Raw genomic sequence first — 25,704 nt, 5'->3', positions numbered from 1 at the left:
AAAAAGACATTTACCAGCCTGAATTGATTAAACATAATGACTTTCATAATTGTGAAGGTGTACTGTATATATGAACTTAAAGTATCTGGTCGGACAACTTTCACGAAGTGACAGAGTTGCTATAACTCCATTAAAGGGCCGGAAGTAATTAAACGGAGAATGAACGTCTTGAATGATTAATAGCAATTTGCAATTAAGGATTGATAACTAACCAAAGCCTTTTGGGGTGCAGTCACAGAAAGCCTACCTTTGAACCCAGAGACCTGGATTCAACTTCCACTTGCTCCAGAGGTGAGTGATAACATCTCTGAACATGATGATTATAAAATATCTACACACTGATCAATTAGTGCAGTCTGATGATTGCAAGTGGCTAGCTAGACTCTGCGAGTTCTTGTGGTGTAGTGTCTCTGCCTCTGAGCTAGGAGACGCAGGTTCAAATTCCAGAGGCGTACAATAACGAGACATCTCTGAACAGGTTGATCCGACAATATTTTGATTCCTAAGCAGTTTTCATTAAGAAATGCAGTCAGGGTTACTCATCCTCACCGCGATGGAGAATGTCCCTCCGTTGCCATGGAAAGGAGGAGAGAACCGGAAGGGAGTCTGGTCGCTAAGAGGAAGTGAAGTCAGAGCGTGGCCCGCGCAAGCGCAGAAGCGAGACGGGCAATGGCGTAGCGATGTGTGTGGTTGCTGAGCGTTAGTGAGGGTCGCTGGTTAGCCCACTTTCGCATCGTACCCCTCTTTTAATACGACGTAAGGGATGCTGCCGAGCTTGTGACGGGTGTGTGTAACGGGAAACGTGCGTCATTTTTTAAAGTGGACGGGTGTTTGGGGAGATTGGATGCTGCTCGGCCTGGGAGTTGGATTGGGCCTACCATCCACTTCAATCCAGTCAGCAACAAATGTCTGGTCCTTTTTTTTTGAAGCAGCCATTCTTTCGGTCATGGTGAGGGAAGAGTATGGAGGCATAATGAAATTGACACTATGGACTGATAATCCAGCAAGTATGGTTAATGCTCTGAAGGTTTGGGTTAAAATTCCCATCCAAGTGGCTGGGGGATGCCTCTTCAGTTATCCAAACCTGGAATATAAAGCTAATCTCAATGGTGTCCATGGCAACTGTCATAGATGTTCTCAAAAATTCACCTGGTTTTATGAGGAAAATAAATTTGCCGTCCTTTCCTGGTTTAGTTTACACTTGTTGATTCTTAACTGCCTTCAGATGGCCTATTAATTGACTTGGTTTATGAGCGATTAGGAATACACAGTAAAAATTGGTCTTGTCAATGATGTCCATATCTCAATGAAAAGAATTATGGTTGGTTGGTTTCTTTGTGCTTCTACAAGCCTCTTTCATCCCCATGGAGCTCTAGCAACTGGTGCTTTTGTCACTTCAAAAGTTCAAACTGATCTCCCTCCCCAACTATAATCTTGCTATGGAAATGGTAATGACTAAGTATGTGGATAACTAGGAGAGAGCTACTGCAAATGTTCATTCCAACTGCCATATTCTGCCTCTTTGCAGAGCCCTCAAAGCCAGGCAAATGTAGACAACTCCCTGCAACATTTCTGTTGACCTTGTGGTTGTGGTGGGAGAGAGGAGACAAATTCTTGCACCAGTGTGTCTGAATCCTCATTTTAGGAGTTATGTGCTTACACTTTAGTGAGAGTGTGCAGGTTCAACATTGGAACAGACAATGTATATCACAGTCACAATGCTGCATGCTGTTATTCGCTGTTAGTATTTTCAGCTTGAAATGATCAATTCATATTGTATATTGAATTATGATGTATGCAACTTTACCAGCTGTAGAGTTTTGCTGTTTTACAGACTAGATATTAGGAGCCAGAAATATTGACTTAAAACTGATACTGTACTTCAATTTAAAAGTAAATTTTTCAAGGAGTACTAATTTCTAATGTGATACTGTACTAATGTGATACTGTACTAATGCATTCTGAGTAAGGATATAATTGTTTGGAGGTGGTAACATTTTTAATAGAGGCTGTATGATTTTTTTTTACTCCAGATTTTGCAGCATGGTTTCAGAATTCATTTTGGCTTTTTAAACTGGAGTCCATGATAGACATTTATGTGGAACTTAGGTTCTATTCTCTGCCTTATGCTACAAATTTTGTGAATGAAAGAAGTGATGGAATGTAATATTTTGATTATAAAATTGCTCGTCATTGAGCATTTTGTGGTAAGTTCTAAAAATTTTGAAATGGTATGGAGGAATGGTTCATATCTGAATTGTGTCCTCTTTTTTCCAATTTTGACAAGTGTTGAATTAGTTATTGTTTTGTGCAGAGCAAATTTGAGGTCCACTTGATAAGGGAGCTTAAGGTGAAGGAACTCTTAGGAAGCAATGATTGTAATATGATTGAATTAACTCTTCAATTTGAGAGAGAGAAATTGGAGTCAGCGGTAGTGGCTTTTCAGCTGAATAAAGGCAACTGCAGAGGTATGAGTGAGGAGCTGGGCAAAATTGACTACAGGAGCCTACCAAGAAAGTCAATGGAACAGCATTGACAGGAGTTTCTGGGAATAATTCAGGAGACACAGCAGAGACTAATTTCGAGGAAAAAGAAGCATGGTCCAGGGAGGATGAGGCAACCATGGCTGACTAGGGAAGTCAGGCTTAGCATAAAAGCAAGAGAGAAAGCATATAAAACAGCAAGGAACAGTGGGAAACCAGAGGGTTGGAAAGCTGACAAAGACCAACTGAGGGCAACAAAAAGTAAATGAGGAAGATTAAATATGAGGGTAAGCTGGCCAGTAACACAAAGGAACACTAAGAGCTGCTTTAGATATCTAAATTGTAAAAGTGGACATTGGGCTGCTGGAAAATGATGTAAGCGAGATAGTTGCGGGGAACAAAGAAATGGGTGAGGAATTGAAGAATGACTTCACTTCAGTCTTCACAGTGAAAGACATGAGTAATTTACCAAAACTTCAAGAGTGAGAGGGCACAGCCGAGTACAATGGCAATCACCAAGGAGAAGGTGATTGCCTGAAGATGGATAAATCACCTGGACCAGATGGACTACACCCCAGAGTTCTAAAGGAGGTAGCTGAAGAGATTTGGAGATGTTAGTGGCAATCTTTCAAGAATCACCTGAGAATCCGGGAGGGTCCCAGAGGACTGGTGAATTACTAATATAACATACCCTGTTTAAAAAGGGAGTAAGGCAAAAGAAGGAAAATTACAGAATAGCCTAACCTCAGACAAGTGTAAGATTCTGGAATCCATTATGAAGGATGAGATTTCTGAATACTTGGAAGTGTATGGTAAAATAGGGCAGAGTCAGCATGGTTTCATCAAGGGGAGGTCATGCCTGACAAATCTGCTAGGAAGTAATGAGCAGATTAGACCAAGGAGAACCAATGGAAGTTATCTACCTGGACTTCAATAAAGCCTTTGATAAGGTGCCACAGAGGAGGCTACTGAGTACAAAAAAGGCCAGTGGTGCCAAAGGCAAGGTGCTAGCATGGATGGAAGCTTGGCTCTCTGGCAGAAAGCAGAGAATGGGGATAGAAAGGTCCTAGAAAGGTGGTAGCTGGTGAAAAGTGGTGTTCCCCAGGGCTCAGCGTTGGGACCACAACTTTTCACTTACACATTAACGAATAAGGGCATTCTGGCTAAGTTTTGCAGATGATACAAAGATAAGTAGAGGGACAGGTGGCATTGAGGAGGCAGGGGTGTGGAAATATTTGGACAGGTTAGGAGAGTGGACAAAGAATGGTGGATGGAGTACAATATGGGAAGTTATGAAGTCATGCATCTTGGTAGGAGGATTAGAGGCATGGACTGTTTTCTAAATGGGGAGTAAATTCTGAAGTGCAAAGAGACTTGAAAGTCCTAGTCCATGATTCTCTCAAAGTAAACTTGCTGGTTGAGTCAATAGTTAGGAAGGCAAATGCAACGATAGCATTTATTTCAAGAGGACTTGAATTATCAAGTTAGGCATGTACCTCTGAGGCTCTTAGGCTCTGGTCAGGCCACATTTGGATTATTGCGTGCAATTTTGGGCCCAATATCTCAGGAAGTATGTCCTGACCCTGGACTGTGTTCCGAGGAAAATAACAAGAATGATCCCAGGAATGAACAGCTTAACAAACAAGGAACATTTGAGGACTCTGGGTTGATACTCGGAATTTTGAAGGATGAGGGTGGATCTGATTGAAACTTAGAGAATGCTGAATGGCCTAGACAGAGTGGATGTTGGGAAGATATTTCCATTAGTAGGAGTGACAAGGTCCCGAGGGCACAGCCTTATAAAGGGAAGACGTTTTTGAACAGAGATATGGAGACACTTCTTCAGCTAGAGAATGGTGAAACTATGAAATTCATTGCATCAGAAGACTGGAGGCTAGGCTATTGAGTATATTTAAGACAGTGATACATTCTTGATTGTAAAGGGGATCAAGGATTGCAGATAGAAAGTGGGAGAACAGGGTTGAGAAACTGATCAGCCATGATTGAATGGCAGAGCAGTCTTGATGGACTGAATGGCCTAATTTCTGCTCCTAGTCTTGTGGTCTTTTTAAATTTGAAGACTTCCTTTAACAATTACATTAATTACTTCTCATTTGAATTAGATTGCAGTAATTTTCACGGTTACTGAAACTTCAAGGATCAGTGACATTCACAGATGGGTACTGTGGGATATTAATTGTGCAGTCTAATTTTACTTAAATGACTTGTTGCAATAGTTTACTAGAAACTGTTTTAAAACAATATATTTCTGGTTCAAGCTGTTAAATAGTGTTGTACACTGGATAGGTAACTGCATGTGTTTGAAGACTTCCCACTGGGCAGAAACTAATGAGGACAGCACTGGAGGCCAAGCACAACTGTGGCAGGGTTCAGTCTCTTTGATTCAGTGGCTCTACAGACTAAATGATTTGGAGATGCTGGTTGACAACCACCTAATAAAGGAGCAGTGCTCTGAAAGCTAGTGCTTCCAAATAAATGCGTTGGACTGTAATCTAGTGTAGTGTGATTTTTAAACTCCAGACTCACTGGAGTGCTAATGTTCCAAAGTATGACTGGAAAGAAAAAGCAATATCCCCGTCAATTTATGGAGCATTTCTTGCTCAATGTTGTCCAACCTGTAGATGAAACATCTGGACGGCATCAATTTTTGCAGGGCTCTGACAGCCCCAAGCAACTGAATGGGCAAAAAACTGTGACAGATTTTGCAGACCCGACGTTGAACTGTTCAGTCATTTCAGGACCCACAATGTTGGAGTGGAAGAAAATCTTGCTCCTTTTAGAGGGATTGCCTAAGGAGGAACGTAAAGGGTTAGTTAGGTAGGCTAGTTGCCTGCTTACTTTAATTGAAGAGCAATACTTGGTATGGAGCTGAAGGAGACAATATTTTTTGATCTTCGTACAAGCAATGTGGGAAAAGTATACCAAAATCTGGTGAATGTTAATTGTTCTGAGCAATGATTTTTTTTTAGTTCATTTAAGTTTTGGAAGTGAACTGAAATTAAAAGTTAAAAGCAATATTGTTTTTAGGTTTTCTCCTTTGCCTTTTTTGAAATATCCTCCTTGAAAGCATTGGCTTTAAAATTCTGTGTTCAATCCAAATATCCATTCATCATGAGGTTTGACGCAATGTGGTAGAGAGCTATTTGGCTGCACGGTTAGTTCATTGACTACACTTAAGGTAGATAATAAGAACCAAGCTCCAAAATGAGAATTGTGGACATAATGCCTGACAATATTAATCGTGATTTTAAAAACCGCTCCAAATCTCATTTCTTTCTCGCTTGAGGTGGGGCATAACTGGCTGGGCCAACTTTTATTGCCTGCCCCAAGTTTCCCTTGAGAAGGTGGTGGTGAGCTGTAGTCCTTGAACTGCTGCAATCCTAGTGCTGTTGGGATGGAAATCCAGCATTTTCTCCCAGCAACATGAACTGACTGAACACAGGTTGCACATTAAATCTTGGAGGTTTGAAGTGTACGTGGTCCAGCTACTGAGTAAGCAAACTTTCAGACCTGATGAGGCATTTTTGTTTTGATAAATGATGTGTGGTTGCTGAAAGAACAACTTTCAAAAATTGTTTTTTGCTCTTCTGTAACTTAGTAATGTCAAATAATTAAAGCTGTCTCATGGAATTGGAACATGTACTTGAACTATTGACTAAAAGCTGGTATTATGCTGTTCTATTAAATGCCACAATGTGTTTCTCCTTTTAAATAGTTTAAAAGGTAAATGTCCAAAGGCATACTTTCAACTAGAAACAAAGAATAGTTAATACAGTCAAATGGGAAATTGCTTTATTTTGATATGGCACCAATACAGAGTCATAGTCATACAGCATGGAAACAGACCCTTCAGCCCAACTAGTCCACGCTGACCATGTTCCCAAACTAAACTAATCCTACTTGCTTGCATTTGGCATATATCCCTCCAAATCTTTCCTATTCATGTACTTACCCAAATATCTTATAAACATTGCAATTGAGCCCACATCCACTACTTCGTCTGGAAGTTTCTTCCACAGACAAGCCACTCTCTGTATACAAACAGTCGCCTTTCATGTCCTTTTTTGAAAACTTTGCCTTAAAAATATGCCCCCCGGGTTTGAACTCCTCTACCATAGGGAAAAGACCTTTGCTACTGACCGTATCTACTTATTTCCTGATTTAGATTGCATTGCCTGATTATAGCAGTATCGATAGTTTGAGGATAAGTTTGGAAATAAAAGCTGATAGATGCAGAATCAAACAAATGACTACTTTCTTGACTTTTGTTTTCCAGTTATGCTGTATAGGATGGCTGTAAATTGGATTGGGAGCCTTGTTTCTATTAACTGTGGCGAGACGCTTGGCGTATATCAGGGAAAAATTTCTGCAGTGGATCAAACCAGTCAGACAATCTCTCTAACACAGCCATTCCGCAATGGAGTGAAATGTTCAGTTCCTGAGCTAACGTTTAGGTAAGTATTCTTAATTCAGTGACTTCAGTGCCAACTAATTGCAGCCATTTAATGTACTTGTACTCGACCATATACTGGGTAAAGGTACCTAGCTGTATAATTGCAGGTCGTCGTCAGACGAGGGTAATGAATGGAGAGCATTTTTATGCTGTTGCACCATACCCCAAAACTGCCTCAGCCATCTTAGCTGGGGCTTATAATTGTTGCTCTTGGTTCTCACTTGGAAGGTGTCAGGATGAAGAACATTACAGTGCAGTACAGGCCCTTCAGCCCTCGATGTTGTGCCAACCTGTGAAAATAATCCGATGCCCATCTAACCTACACCGTTTCAGTATTATCCATACGTATATCCAATGCCCATTTAAATGCCCTTAACGTCGGCGAGTGTACTACTGTTGCAGGCAGGCCGTTCCACACTCCTACTACTGAGTCAAGAAGCTACCCTTAATATCTGTGTCTTAAATCCATCACCCCTGGATTTAAAGCTATGTCCTCTTTTGTTAGCCTTTACCATCCGGGGAAAATGGCTCTCTCTGTCCATCCTATCTAACCCCCTGATTATCTTATACATCACAATTAAGTCACTTCTCAACCACCTTCTCTCCAAAGAAAACCGCCTCGGTTCCCTCAGTCTTTCCTCATAAGACCTCCCATCCTTACCAGGCACTATCCTAGTAAATCTCCTCTGAAACCTTTCCAAAGCTTCCATATCCTTCTACAATATGGTAAGTAGAACTGCACGCAATACTCAGGTGCAGCCTTACCAGTGTCTTGTACAGCTAAAGCATGACCTCGTGGCTCCAAATTCAATCCCCCTTCCAATAAACACCAACACACCATGTGCCTTTTTAACAACCCTATTAACCTGGGTGGCAGCGTTCAGGGATTTATGCACCTGGACACAGACCTCTCTGTTCATCTACACTGCCAAGAATTTTACCATTAGCCTGGGACTCTACATTCCTGTTATTACTTCCAAAGTGAACTAATACACACTTTCCCACATTAAATTCCAATTGCCACTTCTCAGACCAGCTCTGCATCTTATCTATGTCCCTTTGTGACCCACGACATCTTTCCGTACTATCCAGAACTCTGCCTACCATAGTGTCATCCGCAAATTTACTAACCTATCCTTCTATGCCCACATCCAGATCATCTGATAAAAATGGCAAGCAGCACTGGCCCCAAAACAGATCCTTGCAGCGCACCACTGGTAACTTCAGCTCCAGGGTGGACATTTTCCATCAACCACCACCCTCTGTCGACTTTCAGCTAGCCAATTTCTGATCTAAACCGCTAAATCACCTTCAATCCAGAAACTCTGTATTTTGTGCAATAGTCTACCATGTAGAATCTTGTCAAATGCCTTATTGAAGTCCATATACACCACATCAACAACTTTTATCTTCATCCATCTGTTTTGTCATCTTTTTGAAGAATTCCATAAGGTAGTGAGGCACGACCTACCCTTCACACAACCGTGTTGACTATCCCTAATCAAATTATTCCTTTCCAGATGATTATAAATCCTATCTCTTTTAACCTTTTCCAACACCTTACCCACAACTGAAGGAAGGCTCACTGGCCTGTAGTTACCAGGGTTGTCCTGACTCCCCTTCTTAAACAAGGGAACACATTTGCTGTCCTCCAGTCATCTGGCGCTACTCCTGTCGACAATGATGACATAAAAATTGAAGCCAAAGACTCTGCAATCTCCCCCCTGGCTTCCCACAGAACCCCAGGCTAAGTCCCATTTGACCCAGGTGTCTTAGCAATTTTAAAGATGTGAAAATAGATAAAACCTCTTCTGGCAGCCTCAATCCCATCTAATCTTATAGCCTGTATCTCCATATTCTCACTAACATCGCCCTTTTCCAATGTGAATCCTGATGAAAAGTATTCATTTAGTGCTTCCCCTATGTCCTTAGATTCCACACACAACTTTCCACTACTATCTTTGATTGGGCCTACTCCTAGTCTAGTCATTCTTTTATTCCTGAAATAACTATGGAAAGCCTTAAGACTTTCCTTTATCCTATCAGCCAGCAACCCCTCATGTTGCCTCTTGGCTCCTCTTCGCCCTCTCTTTAGATCTTTTCTGGCTAACTTAACACTCAAGCCGCTTAACTGAGCCGTCACTCCTCATCCTCACATAAGAGCTTCAACTTCATTAGTAAACCATGGCTCCTTCTCTTGACAACTGTTTCCCTGCCTGATAGGTATATACTTATCAAGGACCCGCAGTATCTGTTCCTTGAATGAGCTCAATGTTTCAAGTGTGCCCATTCCCTGCAGTTTCCTTCCCCATCCTATGGGAAGAGGGCTACAGCCTTTTTTTTAGTCATTTGTAGCCATTTTTCGGAGGCATGTATCCTGATAATTGACAATTTGCTGAACAAATGCTTTCTAGTTTGAAATCTTGCTGGTTAGGTTAAAAGAGAAAGTAGTTTGATCAATTTTGTTTGAATTGGAGCTCATTTGAGCCATTCAGGAGTTAATATCCACTGAACAGTCCTTACAACTATTAAGTGTATTTTTGTCAGAATGATAAATTTCTTTTCAGGTAATTTTGAAGTGCAGGAAATAAGACAAGACCATTAACGTGGTATAATCAGGAGTAAAATACCCATTGCTATGTAATTCTAAATATATTTAGTTTTAACAGTTCATGGTTCCTACCGTTCTGCTGGTGTTTACTGAAGCTTGCATGTCTGCATATCCAAGTCTTGTGCTCAGCAGAATGCACTTTGGTCATATATTGGAAATTCTTTATCTTACACTAATTAGATAGATATGATGCTCAACTATAAACAATAAGGAAAGTTTCTTCGACAAGAGAATAGGGTGGTGATTGGTAGGTTGGCAAGTCAACTTTAATTAGCTGAGGTAATGACACAGACAAAGCAATGGGAACTGTAGGCGTCCCCAGCTTTTGGGTTAAAAATGGGTGCAGGAATGGAACATTTTCCTCTTGTTTGCTTAAATGGCATGTCTCTTTTCAGCAAGTCCTTTTTTTATTCAAACACACAATACTAGCTTGATTAAGACCGTTTTAAAGTCACCAATTTGAGAGAGTATAACTGGTTTTACCAGAATGCCCTTAATATTCTGCATATGGAAGGTTTTGGGTTAAAAGTGTAGTTCTGTAAAATTCAGACAGTTATTAAGCCTAAGTGTAAATAATATGACCAGGTGAAGCAAGAACCTGATTGTACTCTAATAGAATGTCTTCATGTTCCTGTTAATTCTCAAATCATTTATCCTTGTTGAAGTTATTAACACATGCAGTTAAGTGATATCGCTTCATAGTTTTTGATGGGCAATTCACTGTCTCTGCTTTTACTGCATGCAGTAACAATGCTTGTATGGCCACCTGTGCCTCCAGGCCTCTCACCTGTGAATTAAGATTTCATAATTAATGCCTTCAGACTTTTTTTCCTGGTGTATAAAAGATTGTGATTAAACTTAATTTCTTCAATTGATAGTTGTCTGGATTGTTTCAGACATTGGCTGCTGTATGGCAGCCATGTGGTACATGGAAAGTCTGATTTAGTTCAGATGTTTGGCCAAGTTTAAGTGTAACACCTTCTTGTGCTGGCAGAAATCCTGGTTATGTGCTTGGAAAAACAGGTTACATTGAAATAAATAACACAAAGAAAATAGTCTGCTTGACTCAACCCAGTCCATTGTTTATCTTCCACAAAATGTCTGAACTCCACGTGGGTGTCATATTCTCAATGCATTCATTCTCTTTTTTTATCTAATCTATTGTTAGGTGTTTTTCTGATTTCTACTTCAGTCACTAATTCAAGTAGTTTACAGAATCACAAAAGTGTTATGGTGCGGTAGGCCATTTGACTTACTCTGTTTGCACCAACTCTTCAAATGAGCTCCATTTACCTGCTACCAATTTCCTGCTTTATTCCCATACCCTTGCACATTACTTATACCCAAATAATCATCCAGTACCCTCTTGAATGCCTCCATTCCTCTGTGACTTCATTTTATACTCAACTACAGTGTGCAAAACATATTAATTTAAAATACTTTAAATTCCAGTTTGTTTCCTATGTCTTGTCTTGGGCCAAGTCATGTTCACCTGTGACTCCTGTACTCTGACCAAGATTAAGTTGATGAGACTTAGCTCTGTTTCTTTTCGTCCTCTCACCCTCATTCTGCCTATCTTTTTCTTTCCTGATCCCCTCTCTCCCTATCTCATTCTGTCTCTCCAGGTCTTTTTTTCTTTGCTCTGGCTTCTGCTCTTGCTGTTTCTCATGCTTTCCCCGCACTTTCATCATGTTTTTCCATTTGTAGGTAAGTATCCAAATTTCGGACGTTTCTTCAGGAGCAAGTTGTTTGACACAGATATTTTCGCTGCTGTGCAGCTTGAGGAGCTCGCAGATGGAAAATTGTGGTGCTCTTGAGCCACCCCCTTGCTAAGTGTTGACTGGTTTAAAAGTGTTGACAGTTTTTTCCAATAATTATGGACTTATAAATTTCTAATGGAGAAAGTCAACACAGAACCATCAACAGGAAGTAGGTTTTTGTCAACTTGCTACTACCAGCCCTAGAGTTATACAGCAGAAATTGCTTTCTCCAGTTTGTATTTGATTTTTTTTGGATCAGCTGTATTTGTAATTCTACTGCAGATTTTGCTTTTAATGCACCTGAAACAATTGTAGTATGACTGTTTCCAGATCATATTTGCGCTTGCATCATCATGGCATTAGTGATGTGACTTGCAAAGAAATTGGGGATAGTGCGTGAGAGAAACAGTGCAGTACTTTAAAGTTCTTATGCAGGTGTTTGCCTGATACACAAACCCTTGATATTTCTTGATCTGAAATTTGCAGTTCTCCCAAAAGGTCTTGTCGAAGTTTTTTGCCAACTTTGATCAGTGATCCCTTCATGTTTAAATTCAAGTTATTTGTAGGTTGGCATTTTTATTTTCAACTAAAGCTCCAGCGTTTCAAAGCTTTATCTGTAATATTATGTTTTAACAGCTGTTAGCATTGGCAGACCAAAATATAGAGGGAGAAATCTTTGCATGCATTAATATAATATTTATAAGAATGTTTTATTACATAGCCAGGAAACAGTACAGCAGGAAAATACTTTGAATGATTTGGGTTTCAAGAAAGCGTCTGTGCTGTCAGAAACTGTATTTAATGTTAATTAGCAAAGACAATTATTGTTTTATGTTCGGAGTGTTTTTAACTTCAGCTTGATCTACTGCTGAACATAAATCAATCTTGAGATTTCATTGATAATATCAAGGAAAGCCACAGTAATTTTTCAAAGCATTGCAACCATATAGAAGTGGCATACATTAGTGCTTTAGAGCCAAAGTTTAGTTTTATGCAATTCCACTTTGTCGACTTTCCAGTACAATTGATATCAAAGACCTAAACTCCACTTTCTCTTTTGTTTTTCGCAGCGCAATTGATATCAAGGACCTGAAGATATTAGACATCCCACATACACAGATAAACACAGGCTTGATTCAGCCTTCTGTGTTCACGTCCACCAGTTTGTCGCACAGTACTTACTCATCTCCGAATGGTGCCAGCAAGGGTATAAAGAAACTAAACACTTCAGGAAGTGCCCCACAAACCATTCCACGCCGCGCAGAACTCAAGGTTCAGGACTTAGTCACGTCACCTCAACAGCATTCAAAAAGTTATGTGGACCGTCACATTGATTCTGCCCTTACCCCATCTAAAGCGTTTCGTCGGAGGCATAATTCATGTGAGTAGCTTGGGATTAGTTTATTTGGGAGTTGCATTGCAATACTTAAAAGATTCTCAATTTTATTTTGAACAGTCATAGAATCCTATTGGTCCTTCCTCTTCATGCTATCAGCTTCCATGTCCAAAAGATCATTGGCCACTATTTCCACTACCTGTAGTGGAATGCTGCCACTGGGCACACATTCCCATCCCCTCCTTGTTCACCTTGAGCACAGACTGTTCCCTCCAGAGCACGCTTCTTCACTTCTGCTCCACTTCTGAAACTTCACTGCACTTATACCCCAACTTTCCCATGTAATCACTGACAGTGCAAGACCTGCTCACTTACCACCCTGTTCCTCACCAACCAAGTCCCCATACAAAGCTTCCAAGTGAAGCAATGATTTGCCTGCACTTCCTTCAATCTATTCTACTATATTCACTACTCTCAATCTGGACCAGCATCATCAAAAACTGCCTGATTGGTTTCAGTGAATAGCCAGGCTGCAAAAACCAAATCAAACCAGAGAAAAGCTGAGCTGGGAGAACTGGCCACTTCCTTTTATTGTGCAAGTGCCTCTTTTCAAAACTTGAAAGCCTTTTGTCTGAGGCAAAAATCTGTTAGCTTTAATCAAACTGGCCCAAAAACCTTTCAAACTTAGACTTTTTGGAGTCTGTCTCTTTTATGACCTCTCTTGGAAAAAAAAAGTGAAGGACAGCATAACCCTGTTAAAGGAACAGCATCATGGCAAATGCGCTAATGAGACTCGATGGAAGTTGGAAGAAAACAACCTTTTCTATTGAGGTACCTTACAGCCTTTAGGACTCAATATTTGAATTCCACAATTTCATAAGGTGCATACCCTCCATCCCACAGCCCCCATTGTGTTTTTCTTGGTCTGGGTGACTCCCAGCACAGCCAACCCATTTCCAACCCAGTTTCTCTTGAGATTTTTTTTTTGAGAATTAGATTAGACTAGACTTACAGTGTGGAAACAGGCCCTTCGGCCCAACAAGTCCACACCGACCCGCCGAAGCGCAACCCACCCATACCCCTACGTATACCCCTTACCTAACACTACAGGCAATTTAGCATGGCCAATTCACCTGACCCGCACATCTTTGGACTGTGGGAGGAAACCGGAGCACCCGGAGGAAACCCACGCAGACACGGGGAGAATGTGCAAACTCCACACAGTCAGTTGCCTGAGGTGGGAATTGAACCCAGGTCCCTGGCGCTGTGAGGCAGCAGTGCTAACCACTGTGCCACCGTGCTGCCCTAAAACTTATCATCCAGACTCTTACTTTCCTTTTCAGTAGTATGTCCTTGCTTTCCTGTCGCCAATTGCCCAAATTCTTCTTAATTTTTAATTGATTGCCCCACTAAATATGTTGACAGCACTACTCTGGTCATGATTTACTAAGGCAAGAAACTGAATTTATTAGACATTAACAGAAAAAAAATCACATCCAGTCGACAGTACAGAAGGGATTCACAGAAATTTGATTGCAGGGTGGTTGTCACGAATACTATATCAATGTCTCCAAAAATAAGTATTTCAGAGGCATTGAAAGCCTAATGGGTCACACTGCAAAGTGCATATTCTGAATTTGAAGGACCCTGGAGTGTCAGAGGCTGAGGGGTGACCTTATAGAGATTTACAAAATTATGGGGCATGGATAGGGTAAATAGACAGTCTTTTTCCTGGGGTCAGGGAGTCCAGAACTAAAGGGCATAGGTTTAAGGTGAGAGGGGAAAGATATAAGAGACCTATGGGGCAACTTTTTCACACAGAGGGTGGTATGTGTATGGAATGAGCTGCCAGAGGAAGTGGTGGAAGCTGGTACAATTGCAAAATTTAAAAGGCATTTGGATGGTTATATGAATAGGAAGGGTTTGGAGGGATATGGGCAAGGTGCTGGCAGGTGGGACTAAATTGGGTTGGGATATCTGGTCGGCATGGACGGATTGGACCAAAGGGTCTGTTTCCGTGCTGTATATCTCTATGACTCTATAAATACACTTGTATAATAAAAGCAATTGTTTAAACTTAATTTGTATCAGGAATCTTAGTTTCTTGCTTTCTTAGTTTAGGCCCTGACTTAGAATAAGTTAGAATTTTAAGGAACTGCCATAAAGTGATGCTGCACGGAAATAGACCCTTCCATCCAACCAGTCCATGGTAACCATAATCCCAAATTAAATTAGTCCCACCAGCTTACACTTGACCCACATCCCTCCAAATGTTTCTTATTCAAGTACTTATCCAAATGTATTTTAAATGTTGTAACTGTACCCACATCCACCACCTCCTGTGGAAGTTCATTCCAGGTGCAAACCACTTTGTATTAAAAAGAAGTTTTCCCTCATGTCTTTTTAAAATCTTTCTCTCCCCTTTAAAATACACTCCCTTGTCTTGAAATCCCTGCTCCAGCAGGGCACCTCGCGCGTAGTTATAGTGTAAATACAAATATTTCTGCAAGGGGCCCTGCGATTTCTTACTTAACTTTGTACAATGTGCTGGGATACAGTAGATCCGGTCCCAGAGATTTATCCACCATTATACTTTATAAGACTTCCAGCACTTTGTTTCAAAACATCAGTGTTTATTTCCCTGAGTTCTTCTGCCTCCATTCTTTCTCAACTGTGAAACTGACACAAAATATTCATTTAATATCTCTCTCCTGAGGTTCAACACAATGCAACCCCTTGATTTTTTTTAATGGGCCCTACTCTCTAGTTGCTGTTTTGCTCTTCACATACTGCATGTAAAGCACTGGATTATGAAGAAAAATTAGTTAATTTAGACTTTTGTACAAATGTCTGCAATTTGTTCTTGCCTCATTTTGCTCCACCAACTTTTAATTATTGCTGAAATAAAGATTGAATCTGCTGTGGTATTCAGCATTTCTTTTCAAAGTAACCCCACAATTCAGTACTGGGGAGGTGTTTGGGGGTGGGATTTGACCAATTTACAATAGAAAAGGAATGATGCAGTGTCACCTGTTGTCCAGTAAGCTGAATGAATTGTGATGTTAGCATTTTCTGCTGCCAAGTTGTTGCAATACTGATGAGACAGTTTTTAAACCAACATAATTGAATACGTAATTGTGCAATCAGACATGAAATATTACAAACTACATCCAAGTGTGAATTGCTTTATCTTGGAGAGTTGAGGGGACTACTGTTGTGAAATCCTAGGTGCTGGATGGGACACTAGGAAAGTGGTTCCCTTTAAGTTTGATGGTTTTGCTGATTTACGGTACTTTACCATATCTGAGATTGAGGACCTGCAATCTTGCAGCCCATAACCCTCTGGTGATTGATATCGTGGATTAGAGATGTGCTTTTGAAATCTTGCTGCAATCTAACCTTTGGATTGCAGGCACTGTAACTATGTCATCATGGTGACGATGTGTGGATGCTTTAAGATTGAAGAGTGAGTGAGATTTCAGAAAATGAATCACCATGAGAAATAGGAATAGGCGTAGGCTATTTGGCCCCTGCAATACGATCATGGCTGACTTATCATTCCTCCCATTCGCTTTCCTGCCCTCCCCCTGTAATATTTGATTCCTCTACTGATCAAGAATCTATCTACCCCAGCGTGAAATATACACAAGGACTCTATATCTACAGCTTTCTGTGGCAAGGACTTCTTCAGAGGGCTAGATGTTTTCAGAAGTTCCTCATCATCCCCGTCTTAAATTAGTGCCCCTCTCTTCTAAGACTGTGCCACTTCCTGTCAAGTATCTGACCTAACCGAGTTCACCACTGTCAATCTGTGGTTGGACCATTTGAACTTTTGTTCACTGGGGGGCTACTGCATGTTTGCAGGATATGGTGATGTGACTGCATGTCGCAGAAGAATGATGAGACTCCCTCTTTTGGCTCAGTAGTTAGCGTTGCAGCCTCACGTCGCCAGGGACTCTGGTTCAGTTCCTGCCTTGGGTGACTGTCTGTGTGGAGTTTGCACATTCTCCCTGTGTCTGTGTGGGTTTCCTCCAGGTGCTCTGGTTTCCTCCCACAATCGAAAGATGTGCAGATCAGATGAATTGGCCATGCTAAATTGCCCATTGTGTTATGTGCATTAGTTAGGGGTAAATAGAGGGTGGAGGAATTGGTCTAGGTGGCAAATCAGAAGGACGTATACATTTAATGGTAAGGTCCGAGGAAGTGTTGCTGAAAAGAAAACTTGGAGTGCAGGCTCATCGTTACTTGAAAGTAGAGTCGCAGGTAGATAGGTTGTGAAGGAAGTGTTTGGCATATTTTCCTTTATTAGTCAAGAGTATTGAGAACAGGAGTTGGAGATCATGCTGTGGCTGTACAGGACATTGGTTCAGGCCACTTCTGGAATATTACATGCAATTCTGGTCTCCTTCCTATCAGAAGGATGTTGCGAAACTTTTGAAAGAGTTCAGAAAAGATTTACAAGGATGTTGCCATAGTTGGAGGATTTGAGCCATAGGGAGAGGCTGAATCACACCTCATTTATCTGAATTAAACCCCATCTGCCACTCTTCAGCCCATTGGACCATCTGATCAAGATCCCGTTGTAATCTGAGGTAACCTTCTTCACTGTCCACTATACCTCCAATTTTGGTGTCTTCTGCAAACTTATTAACTATTACCTCCTATGTTCACATCTGAAATGTTTATATAATTGATGAAAAGTAGTGAACCTAGCACTGATCCTTGTGGCACACCATTGGTCACAGGCTTCCAGTCTGAAAAGCAACCCTCCACCACCCGCCCTCTGTCTTCTCCCTTTGAGCCAGTTCTGCATCCAAATGGCTAGTTCTCCCTTATTGCATGAGATCTAACCTTGTTATCCAGTCTCCCATGAGGAACCTTGTCGAAGGCCTGACTGAGGTCCAAATAGATCATGTCTACCACTTTGCCTTTATCAATCCTCTGTTATTTCTTCAAAAAACTCAATCAAGTTTGTGAGACATGATTTCCCACATGCAAAGCCATGCTGACTGTCCCTAATCAGTCCTTGCCTTTCAAAATACATGTACATTCTGTCCCTGAGGATTCCCTCCAACAACTGGACCACCACTGACATCAGGCTCATTGGTCTATAGTTCCCTGGCTTTTCTTTACCACCTTTCTTAAATAGTGGTAAACACATCAGCCCACCTCTAGTCTTCTGGCACCTCACCTGTGACTATCCATGATACAAGTATCTCAGCAAAGGGCCCAGCATCATTTCCCTAGCTTCTCAAAGAGTTCTAGAGTACATCTGATCAGGTCCTGCGGATTTATCCACTTGTATGTGTTTCAAGACGTCCAGTACCACCACCTCTGGAATATGGACATTTTACAAGATGTCACCATCTATTTCCCCACATTCTATATCTTCCACGTCGTTCTCCACAGTAAACACTGATGTAAAATACTTGTTTAGAATCGCCCCCCTTCACTCCTGTGGCTCCACATGCTGAGTGCCTTGCTGATCTTTGAGGAGCCCTGTTCTCTCCTTAGTTGTCCTTTTGTCCTCAATGTATTTATAACAACCCTTTGGATTCTCCTTAATTCTATTTGCCAAAACTATCTCATGTCCCCTTTTATACTCTCCTAAGGGCTCAGTAGATTTCTCCTGTCTATAGCTGACATATGCTTCCATCTGTTTCTTAACCAAAACCTCAATTTCCATAGTCATCCAGCATTCCCAACACCTATCAGCCTTTCTTTTCACCCTAACAGGAATATTCTGTCTCTGGATTCTTGTTATCTCATTTTTGAAGGCTTTCCAGCTGTCTCTTTCCCTGCGAAAGCCCGCTCCCAGTCAACTTTTGAAAGTTCTTGCCTAATACCATCAAAATTAGCCTTCCTCAAATTTAGAACTTCAACTTTTTAGATCTTCACCATCACTATTTTAAATCTAATAGAATTATGGTCACCGACTCCAAAGTACTCTCCCACTGACACCTCAGTCACCTACCTTGCATTATTTCCCAAGAGTAGGTCAAGTTTTGCACCTTCTCCAGTAGGTACATTCTCATACTGAATCAGAAACTTTTCTTGAATATGTTTAACAAATTCCTCTTCACCTAAACCCGTAACACTATGGCAGTCCCAGTCTGTTTGGAAAGTTAAAATCCCCTACCATAACCACCCTATAATTCTTACGGATAACTGAAATCTCCTTACAGGTTTGGTTCTCAATTTCCCTCTGACTATTGGGGGGTCTACAATACAATCCCACTAAAGGGATCATCCCTTTCTTATTTCTTAGTTCCACCCAAAAAAATTCCCTGGATGTATACTCAGGGCTATCCTCCCCAAGTGCAGCAGTAATGCTATCCCTTATGAAAGATACCACTTTCGTTCCTCTCTTGCCTCCCTTTCTGTCCTTCCTGTAGCATTTGTATCCTGGATAATTAAGCTGCCAGTCCTGTGCATCCCTAAGCCACATTTCTGTAATTGCTATGGTATCCCAGTCACATGTTCGTAACCATGCCCTGAGTTCATCTGCCTTCCCTTAAAGGCCTCTTGCATTGAAGTGAATGTGGTTTAATTTATCAGTCCTACCTTGTTCTCTGCTTTGTTCCTGCCTGTATTGAGTGTTTGAATCACTTCCTTTCCCAACTTTACCAGTCTCAGATTGATCTCTTTTTCGCACTATCTCCCTGGTGGCAACCCATCCCCCACCTTAATAGTTTAAATTGTCCTGAGCAGCTCCAACAAATCTCCCTGCCAGTATATTCGTCCCCTTTCAATTCAGGTGCAACCCATTCTTGCGCAGGTTACTTTTACCCCAAAAGAGATTCTGATCCAAAAATGTGAACCTTTCTCCCCTGCACTAGCTCTTCAACCCCACACTCATCTGCTCTATCCTCCTATTTCTGCCCTCACTAGCTCATAGCACTAGGAGTAATCCCGATATTACGACCCTCGAGGATCATCTTTTTGAAATTCCTAAGTTTTCATATTCTGCCTTCAGAATCTCATCCTTTTCCTTTCCTATGTCATTAGCTCCAGTGTGTACAAAACCTCCTGCTGGTCCCCCTCCCCTTTGAAAACATTCTGCACCTCCAACAGGAAGACTTTATCGTACCACTAAGGGCCGCCTTTGCTCCTTCACAATCTACAGACCCAGAAAATTGCACCATCTTTTTGCTCTAAGGGCAGTGCTCCAGGCTAACTTAGTGCTTATGGTCTATAATTTTAAAATTTAAACGAGGAATATCTCCGTAAAATATATAATCAAGAAGGAGCCCACTCTAATCATTACTGTAGCCTTATGGCAAGGTTACGTGTTTAAAAACTATGCACTTACCTGTTCCTGTGCTGTGAGATCTCCCAAACAAGTTCCTCCAAGGTCAGCTGTGAATTTCGCTGTTTGTTAATGTTTCCGAGACACACTCCGATGTCCGGAGATACATGAACTCTCACAGCAAGGGCAGTAACTGCAGTTTCACTGCTGTGTCAATTAGCAGTGTAGGTTTCTTTTGCGCTCTCCTTCACTGACCATGTATTACTGCCTTTTCTGATTTTCTTCTTTGAAAAGTGTCATTGTTTTGATTCCCTCCCCCCCCCCCCCCCCCATAGTTCCAAAACAATGCAACAGCTTATGAAACAGTAATTGTTGCTCCTGGAATTCGAGGAAATCGCCCTCCAATGCATAAAATATCTCCAAAAAGTAGCAGCTGTTACAGCTACAATCTTTTACCGTTTTCCATCTTGGATTATCCAGAGTCAGTTGGTCTCTTGAGCCAGCACTACCATTTGATAAGATGATGGTTGATTTGGTGGCCTGTCTTTCCAAAATAACCCCTTGTCAATCAACAATCTGTCTAAATCAACTCTAAATACATTTAATGGCCCACCCTCCACTGCATCCCTAGAAGGGAATTTCAAAGACTAACAACCCTGCCTATTTCGATCTTAAATGGGAGACTCCTTGTGTTTAAACTGCTCCTCCACCCACAATTTCTAGATATAAAGTGGAGCTTGTTGAACCTGACCTAAACATCAGTAACACTTAATGTTGAGTCAGTGCCACTTGGTAGCAGCATTGACACTTCCTTCTATCGTTTTGCTGATGGTCAGATAGGAATTGCTTGGATTGGCCTTTTTTTGTTTGTGCAGATAGGAGTATATTGGGGAGATGCTAATATTGGAGGTCTACTGGAGCAATTTGGCTGGAGGGCAGAATTTCTGGATCACAGGTATCCAATGTAAGAATATTGGAGGAGTATTGTCAGGACCCATAGTGATCATTGCAGACCACTGTCTTGCTATCCCATGGAGTGAATCAATACCAAGACTGGCATCTATAATGGTGTAGTATAGGTTTAATTAGTTTGTAGGCATCAAAAAAAATGTTTATAGTTGTTCTTAGTCTTTGTTTTTTTTAAGAAGGAATTTTTCTTTGTGTTCTTTAATAGATCTGCCTCAATACTGGATAGCTGCAAAAACTCCTTTGATCATTTGGCGTTGAATGGTATACAGTGCTTTATACTCCTGTGGCAGTCGAGTTTTTTTTAAAACCCAGATAGCTCTGAGGAAGTTTTTTTTTGTTTTGGACTACTTTTGTTTTGCGCTTTCTTTGTACCTCTGTGTGGAATAATTGATCTGACTATAATGGGTGAAATGTATTCCATCCCTTAGAGTTGGGTTGAAAGTAGTTTTGTGTTTCACATTTAACTCAAACCTAACTGGAAAATTATAGAATCAGCATGGTCCAACTTGTCCACACCAACTAGATATCCTAAATAATTTGTGGCACTTGGGTGTCGCTGGCTGGCCAGCATTGATAGTCCATCCCTACTTGCCCTTAAGAAGGTGGTGGTGAGCTGCCTCCTCGAATCACTGCAGTCCACCTGCTCTGGGTTGACCCACAATGCCAGTAGGGAGGGAATTCCAGAATTTTGACGCAGTTACTGTGAAGGAATGGTGGAATGTTTCCAAGTCAGGGTGGTGAGTGGCTTGGAAGGGATCTTGCAAGTGGTGGTGTACCCATGTATCTGTTGCCCTTGTCCTTCTAGATGGAAGAGGTCATGGGCTTGGGAGGTGCTGTCTGAGGATCTTTGGGGAATGTCTGCAGTGCATCTTGTAGATAGTATACACTGCTGCTACTGAGTGCTGGTGGTGGAGGGATTGAATGTTTGTAGATGTAATGCCAGTCAAGTGGGTTGCTTTGTCCTGGATGGTGTCAAGCATCTTGAGTGTTTTTGGAGCTGCACCCATCCAGGCAAGTGGGGAGTATTCCATCACACTCCTGACTTGTGCACTATCGATGGTGGATAGACTTTAGGGTGTCAGGAGGTGAATTACTCGCCTAGTCTCTGACCTGCTCTTGTAGCCGCTGTGTTTGTGATGAGTCTAGATTAGAGTGGTGCTGGAAAAGCACAGCAGGTCAGGCAGCATCCGAGGAGCAGGAAAATCGATGTTTCGCGCAAAAGCCCTTGCCCAGTCGAGTTTCTGTTCATTGGTAACCGCAAGGACGTTGACAGGAGGAGATTCAGTGATGGTAATACCATTTAATGTCGAGGTGTGGTGGCTAGAGTGTCTCTTAGTGGTAATGGTCATTGTCTGGAATGTTCCAAAATGCACCACCTCACATTTATTGAAATTAAACTCCATCTGCCACTCCTCAGACCATTTGCCCATTTGACCAAGATCCCATTGTAATCTGAGGTAACCTTCGCTGTCCACGACACCTCCAATTTTGGTGTCATCTGCAAACTTGGTAATCATACCTTCTTGCATTCACATCCAAATCACTTCTATAAATGACAAAAAGCAATGGATCCAACACCAATCTTTGTGGCACATCGCTGGTCACAGGCTCTAATCTGAAAAGCACCACTACCACCACTGTCTTTTACCTTCAAGTTGGTTTTGTATCCAAATGGATGCGTAAATGAAGATAACTTCGTAATGGCTTCGTGCAATTTAGCATGTATTAATTTTACTCAATGCAATAAACATCAGAGTTGATATAGTTTTTCCTGTGTTCACTTAGCAGCCTATCAATGGTTGGGGAGGGTTTAAACTAACTCTCTGGGGTATGGGAACCAGGAGGTAATATTAGAAAGTAAGATCAGTGTACACAAAATGGAGGAGAGGCAAGTAGCATTGAAATAGAGAATGGTGAATTAGTGGGCAGAGTCAGAAAAAGCAAAAGTAATAAAGTGAAACATTAGCTCCACTGCATATTTGTAAATGTATGAAGTATAATAAGATTGGAAAGTTATAGGTGTGGGATTATGATATTGCCACGATAACAGGAATGTAGCTGAAGGACGGGCATGTCTGGGTTTTAAATATTCAAAGGTTACAAAGGTGTTCAGAAAAGATAGGAAAGATAAAACTGAGCAGGGGTAGCATTTTTGATTAAGGAGAGCATTGCAACACTGGAAACAGGAAGTTTGAGGGTTCAAGGTCAGAATCAGGTTAAAGGTCAGGCTCCAGCTAAGGAACTACACTGTAATAAATAGACCAATAACCAATGGGAAATCTGAAAGGAAAGGTTGCAGGGAAGGCAAGTATTATCGAAAAAAAACTTTGCATTTAACTGTGTTTCTGTATTATAAAGTACAAAGTGAAAAGTTGCAATTTACCTTGACTATCAATTTTGTAGACTCAGTTCATCCTTGTATCATTTGGACAAGGCTTTCTGTCCGAGCAAAAACGTGTCTCTGGTTTTACCCAATAGCGCAAAATTGAATGTGTTTATCTCTGGTTGAAGGGAGAGGTCAAATTCTGTTAAGTTACATCTTTTGTTGTTGTCAATGCTCTCTTGCATTTTTTTTCAATTTTTATTAGGTGGTTGAGGTTTTGGTCATCTTTTTTTGTCAACTTGTTTTCATTCATGGGAGGTTAGATGATGAGCAGTAAGTTGTGTTGTAAGTGACTGCATGATAGGGTGCAGGCACCAGTTTCTGATTTCAGCGCCATCCCGACGTGGAATTTGAACTGACGTCTTTTTTGTAGTGACTTGGTCAATGTGGGAAATCACTGTAATACATGGCATCAAAGAATATCTGAACAATATTTGAGCATGTGAAAAACTGATCAGTGGTCATTATGTAGCACAATTCAAATGCTCTAAGGCAGTGTGGGCCAAATGAACCCTGTGGGGAATCTTCAATTGTAAGGCATGGGTTCTTTTGCGAATCGAGATGCATTTTGCATTTTCCCAGATATCCCCTCATATTTCAGAAGAGATCTCAACATGCAACTCCCTCTCCCGTATCTTACAGAGCCGTGTGATCTCATCCAAGGCACCCCCTCCCAATAGACAAGCGTTGCTAGCAGATAATGTACCCTCAGTACTCAACGCTGTCCTTTCCATGTCAGACCTAAAGGAACAACTAGGAGTGTGGTCTCTTTTTGTATGAAATTTCTAATTTGAAAGAAATGAAAAGGTCCCTACTGGACAATTCATATTTCCAGGCCAACTGGTCAAAGACATCAATATGCCCCTTTTGAATAAATCACCCAGGCAAGACACCTCTAGTTGCCCATAGTTTAAATCCATCATCTCTGGCTGAAAGCCTAGCATACTAACTATGGGTGTCAAAAATTATATTTTGGTAATATTGCTGTCAACGCCTTGACAGAATTGATGACCTTTTGGGCTGTGGCAATATTCCTTAACTGTTCTCAGGCTAATAAGGGAGTATCTTGCCTGAGATGCTTTGTTGTCCCACCAAAGTGATTAAGGTCTCCCCAGGCCCAATCATTCACGTAAGACAGCAACAAGCTTAATTGATAGCTTTTGATATTTGGGAGGCTCCCCCCTCTGTTTGTAAGGTAACTGCAATTTAGTCAATTTAATCAGGGGCCGCTTGCAATACCAGATTAAAGAACAGAACCAGCCATTCAGTCTTCTAAATATTTGCCTAGTAAAGCAGAGGTAGCATGCGTATAGGATACGATAGGCGGGTCAGAATGTTCATTTTAATGAGGGCTATCCAACCTAACCAAGAGATCGGAAGCGTCTCCCATCTATGAAGGTCCTGCTTGATTTTGTCAAATAAATGGGTAAAATTGGCTTTAAATAGCCAATCAAAAAACAGGAGTAACAAACAAACCCAAGTAGAGAAAGCCCTCCTGTGGCCATCTAAAGGGGAACGGAGATCCACCCTCAGGATCAGGCACTATCGGGACACCACCTATGGACATGGCCTCTGACTTTTTGCAAAGTTGATCTTATAACCCGAAAAGCTACCGAATAGATTGATGCATTGTATCAGGTGTAGCACTGAGACTGCTGGGTTTGATAAGAAGACAAGAACGTCATCCGCATACAATGCGATCTTATGTGACTTCATCGCCACTTCTGGAGCAGTTACATAGTAATCCATAAGTATTGCCTCTGCCAGCGCTTAATAACCAATGTGAAAAGCAATGTCTTTTCAGTACTTTCAGACGTGTCTTGAGCAAGCATTGTTGCTCACCTGTCAGTTGCTGTTTAATGGCTGAATAGGATATAACCAACCCCCTTCACAAAGAATGATGGGCTATTGGCTGAGCCTGAATTAATATCCAAAAAAGCCCTGAACCCAGTAGAAGAGAATTCAATAAACTTGCTATCTTTGAGGATGAAGATATCCAGTTGCCAATGCCTCGAACCTACCACAGTATACTTACTCTTCCCATTAAATACACTGGGGCGTGATCGGAAATGGTGATATTGCCAATTGCACGTGATGCGACCGAGCCCAGATTTGCTGTGGGGGTCAGAAAAAGATCAATCCTGGTATAGCATTTATGTGGGTTTGAAAAGAATGTGAAGTCTCTGCCAATAGGGTGAAGATGCCTCCAAACATCTACACACATCCCTTAATTGTTTCGATCGCAAAGAAGATATCAGTGGGCCTTTGGGCAATCTGTCTACAATAGGGTCTAGGAGACAATTGAAATCTCCTCCTATGATAATATCTTGACTAGAAAGTGTATCTGTCAAGAATTTAAGGGAGTGGGCCAGGGAACAGGAAACATTTTCCGATCCTGTATTCTTCCCCACGTATCAAAGGTTTAACGATTACAAATCT

General features: G+C 41.3%; 1 protein-coding gene across 2 annotated transcripts in view; it reads left to right on the top strand.

Annotated features, from left to right (window-relative positions):
• The first annotated feature begins 669 nt into the window (after nt 1-669).
• The window catches only part of edc3 (enhancer of mRNA decapping 3 homolog (S. cerevisiae)), a 116,946-nt gene continuing 91,911 nt past the window's right edge, over nt 670-25,704 (top strand). Inside the window, exons 1-3 of one of the 2 annotated variants that reach the window (XM_060853813.1) lie at nt 670-756; nt 6,781-6,958; nt 12,399-12,709. In XM_060853813.1, coding sequence (XP_060709796.1) covers nt 6,783-6,958; nt 12,399-12,709 — 487 coding nt within the window. In that variant the 5' untranslated portion in view covers nt 670-756; nt 6,781-6,782. Of the gene's footprint in view, nt 785-6,780; nt 6,959-12,398; nt 12,710-25,704 lie in introns of both variants that reach the window. The other variant, XM_060853814.1, reaches the window with a different exon arrangement.

The sequence above is a fragment of the Hemiscyllium ocellatum genome, chromosome 42 (assembly GCF_020745735.1).
Source record: "Hemiscyllium ocellatum isolate sHemOce1 chromosome 42, sHemOce1.pat.X.cur, whole genome shotgun sequence".
In the NCBI taxonomy this organism is placed as follows: Eukaryota; Metazoa; Chordata; class Chondrichthyes; order Orectolobiformes; family Hemiscylliidae; genus Hemiscyllium; species Hemiscyllium ocellatum.
The sequence above is the reverse complement of the archived record's forward strand: the minus strand, read 5'-3'. Positions and strand labels throughout refer to the sequence as shown.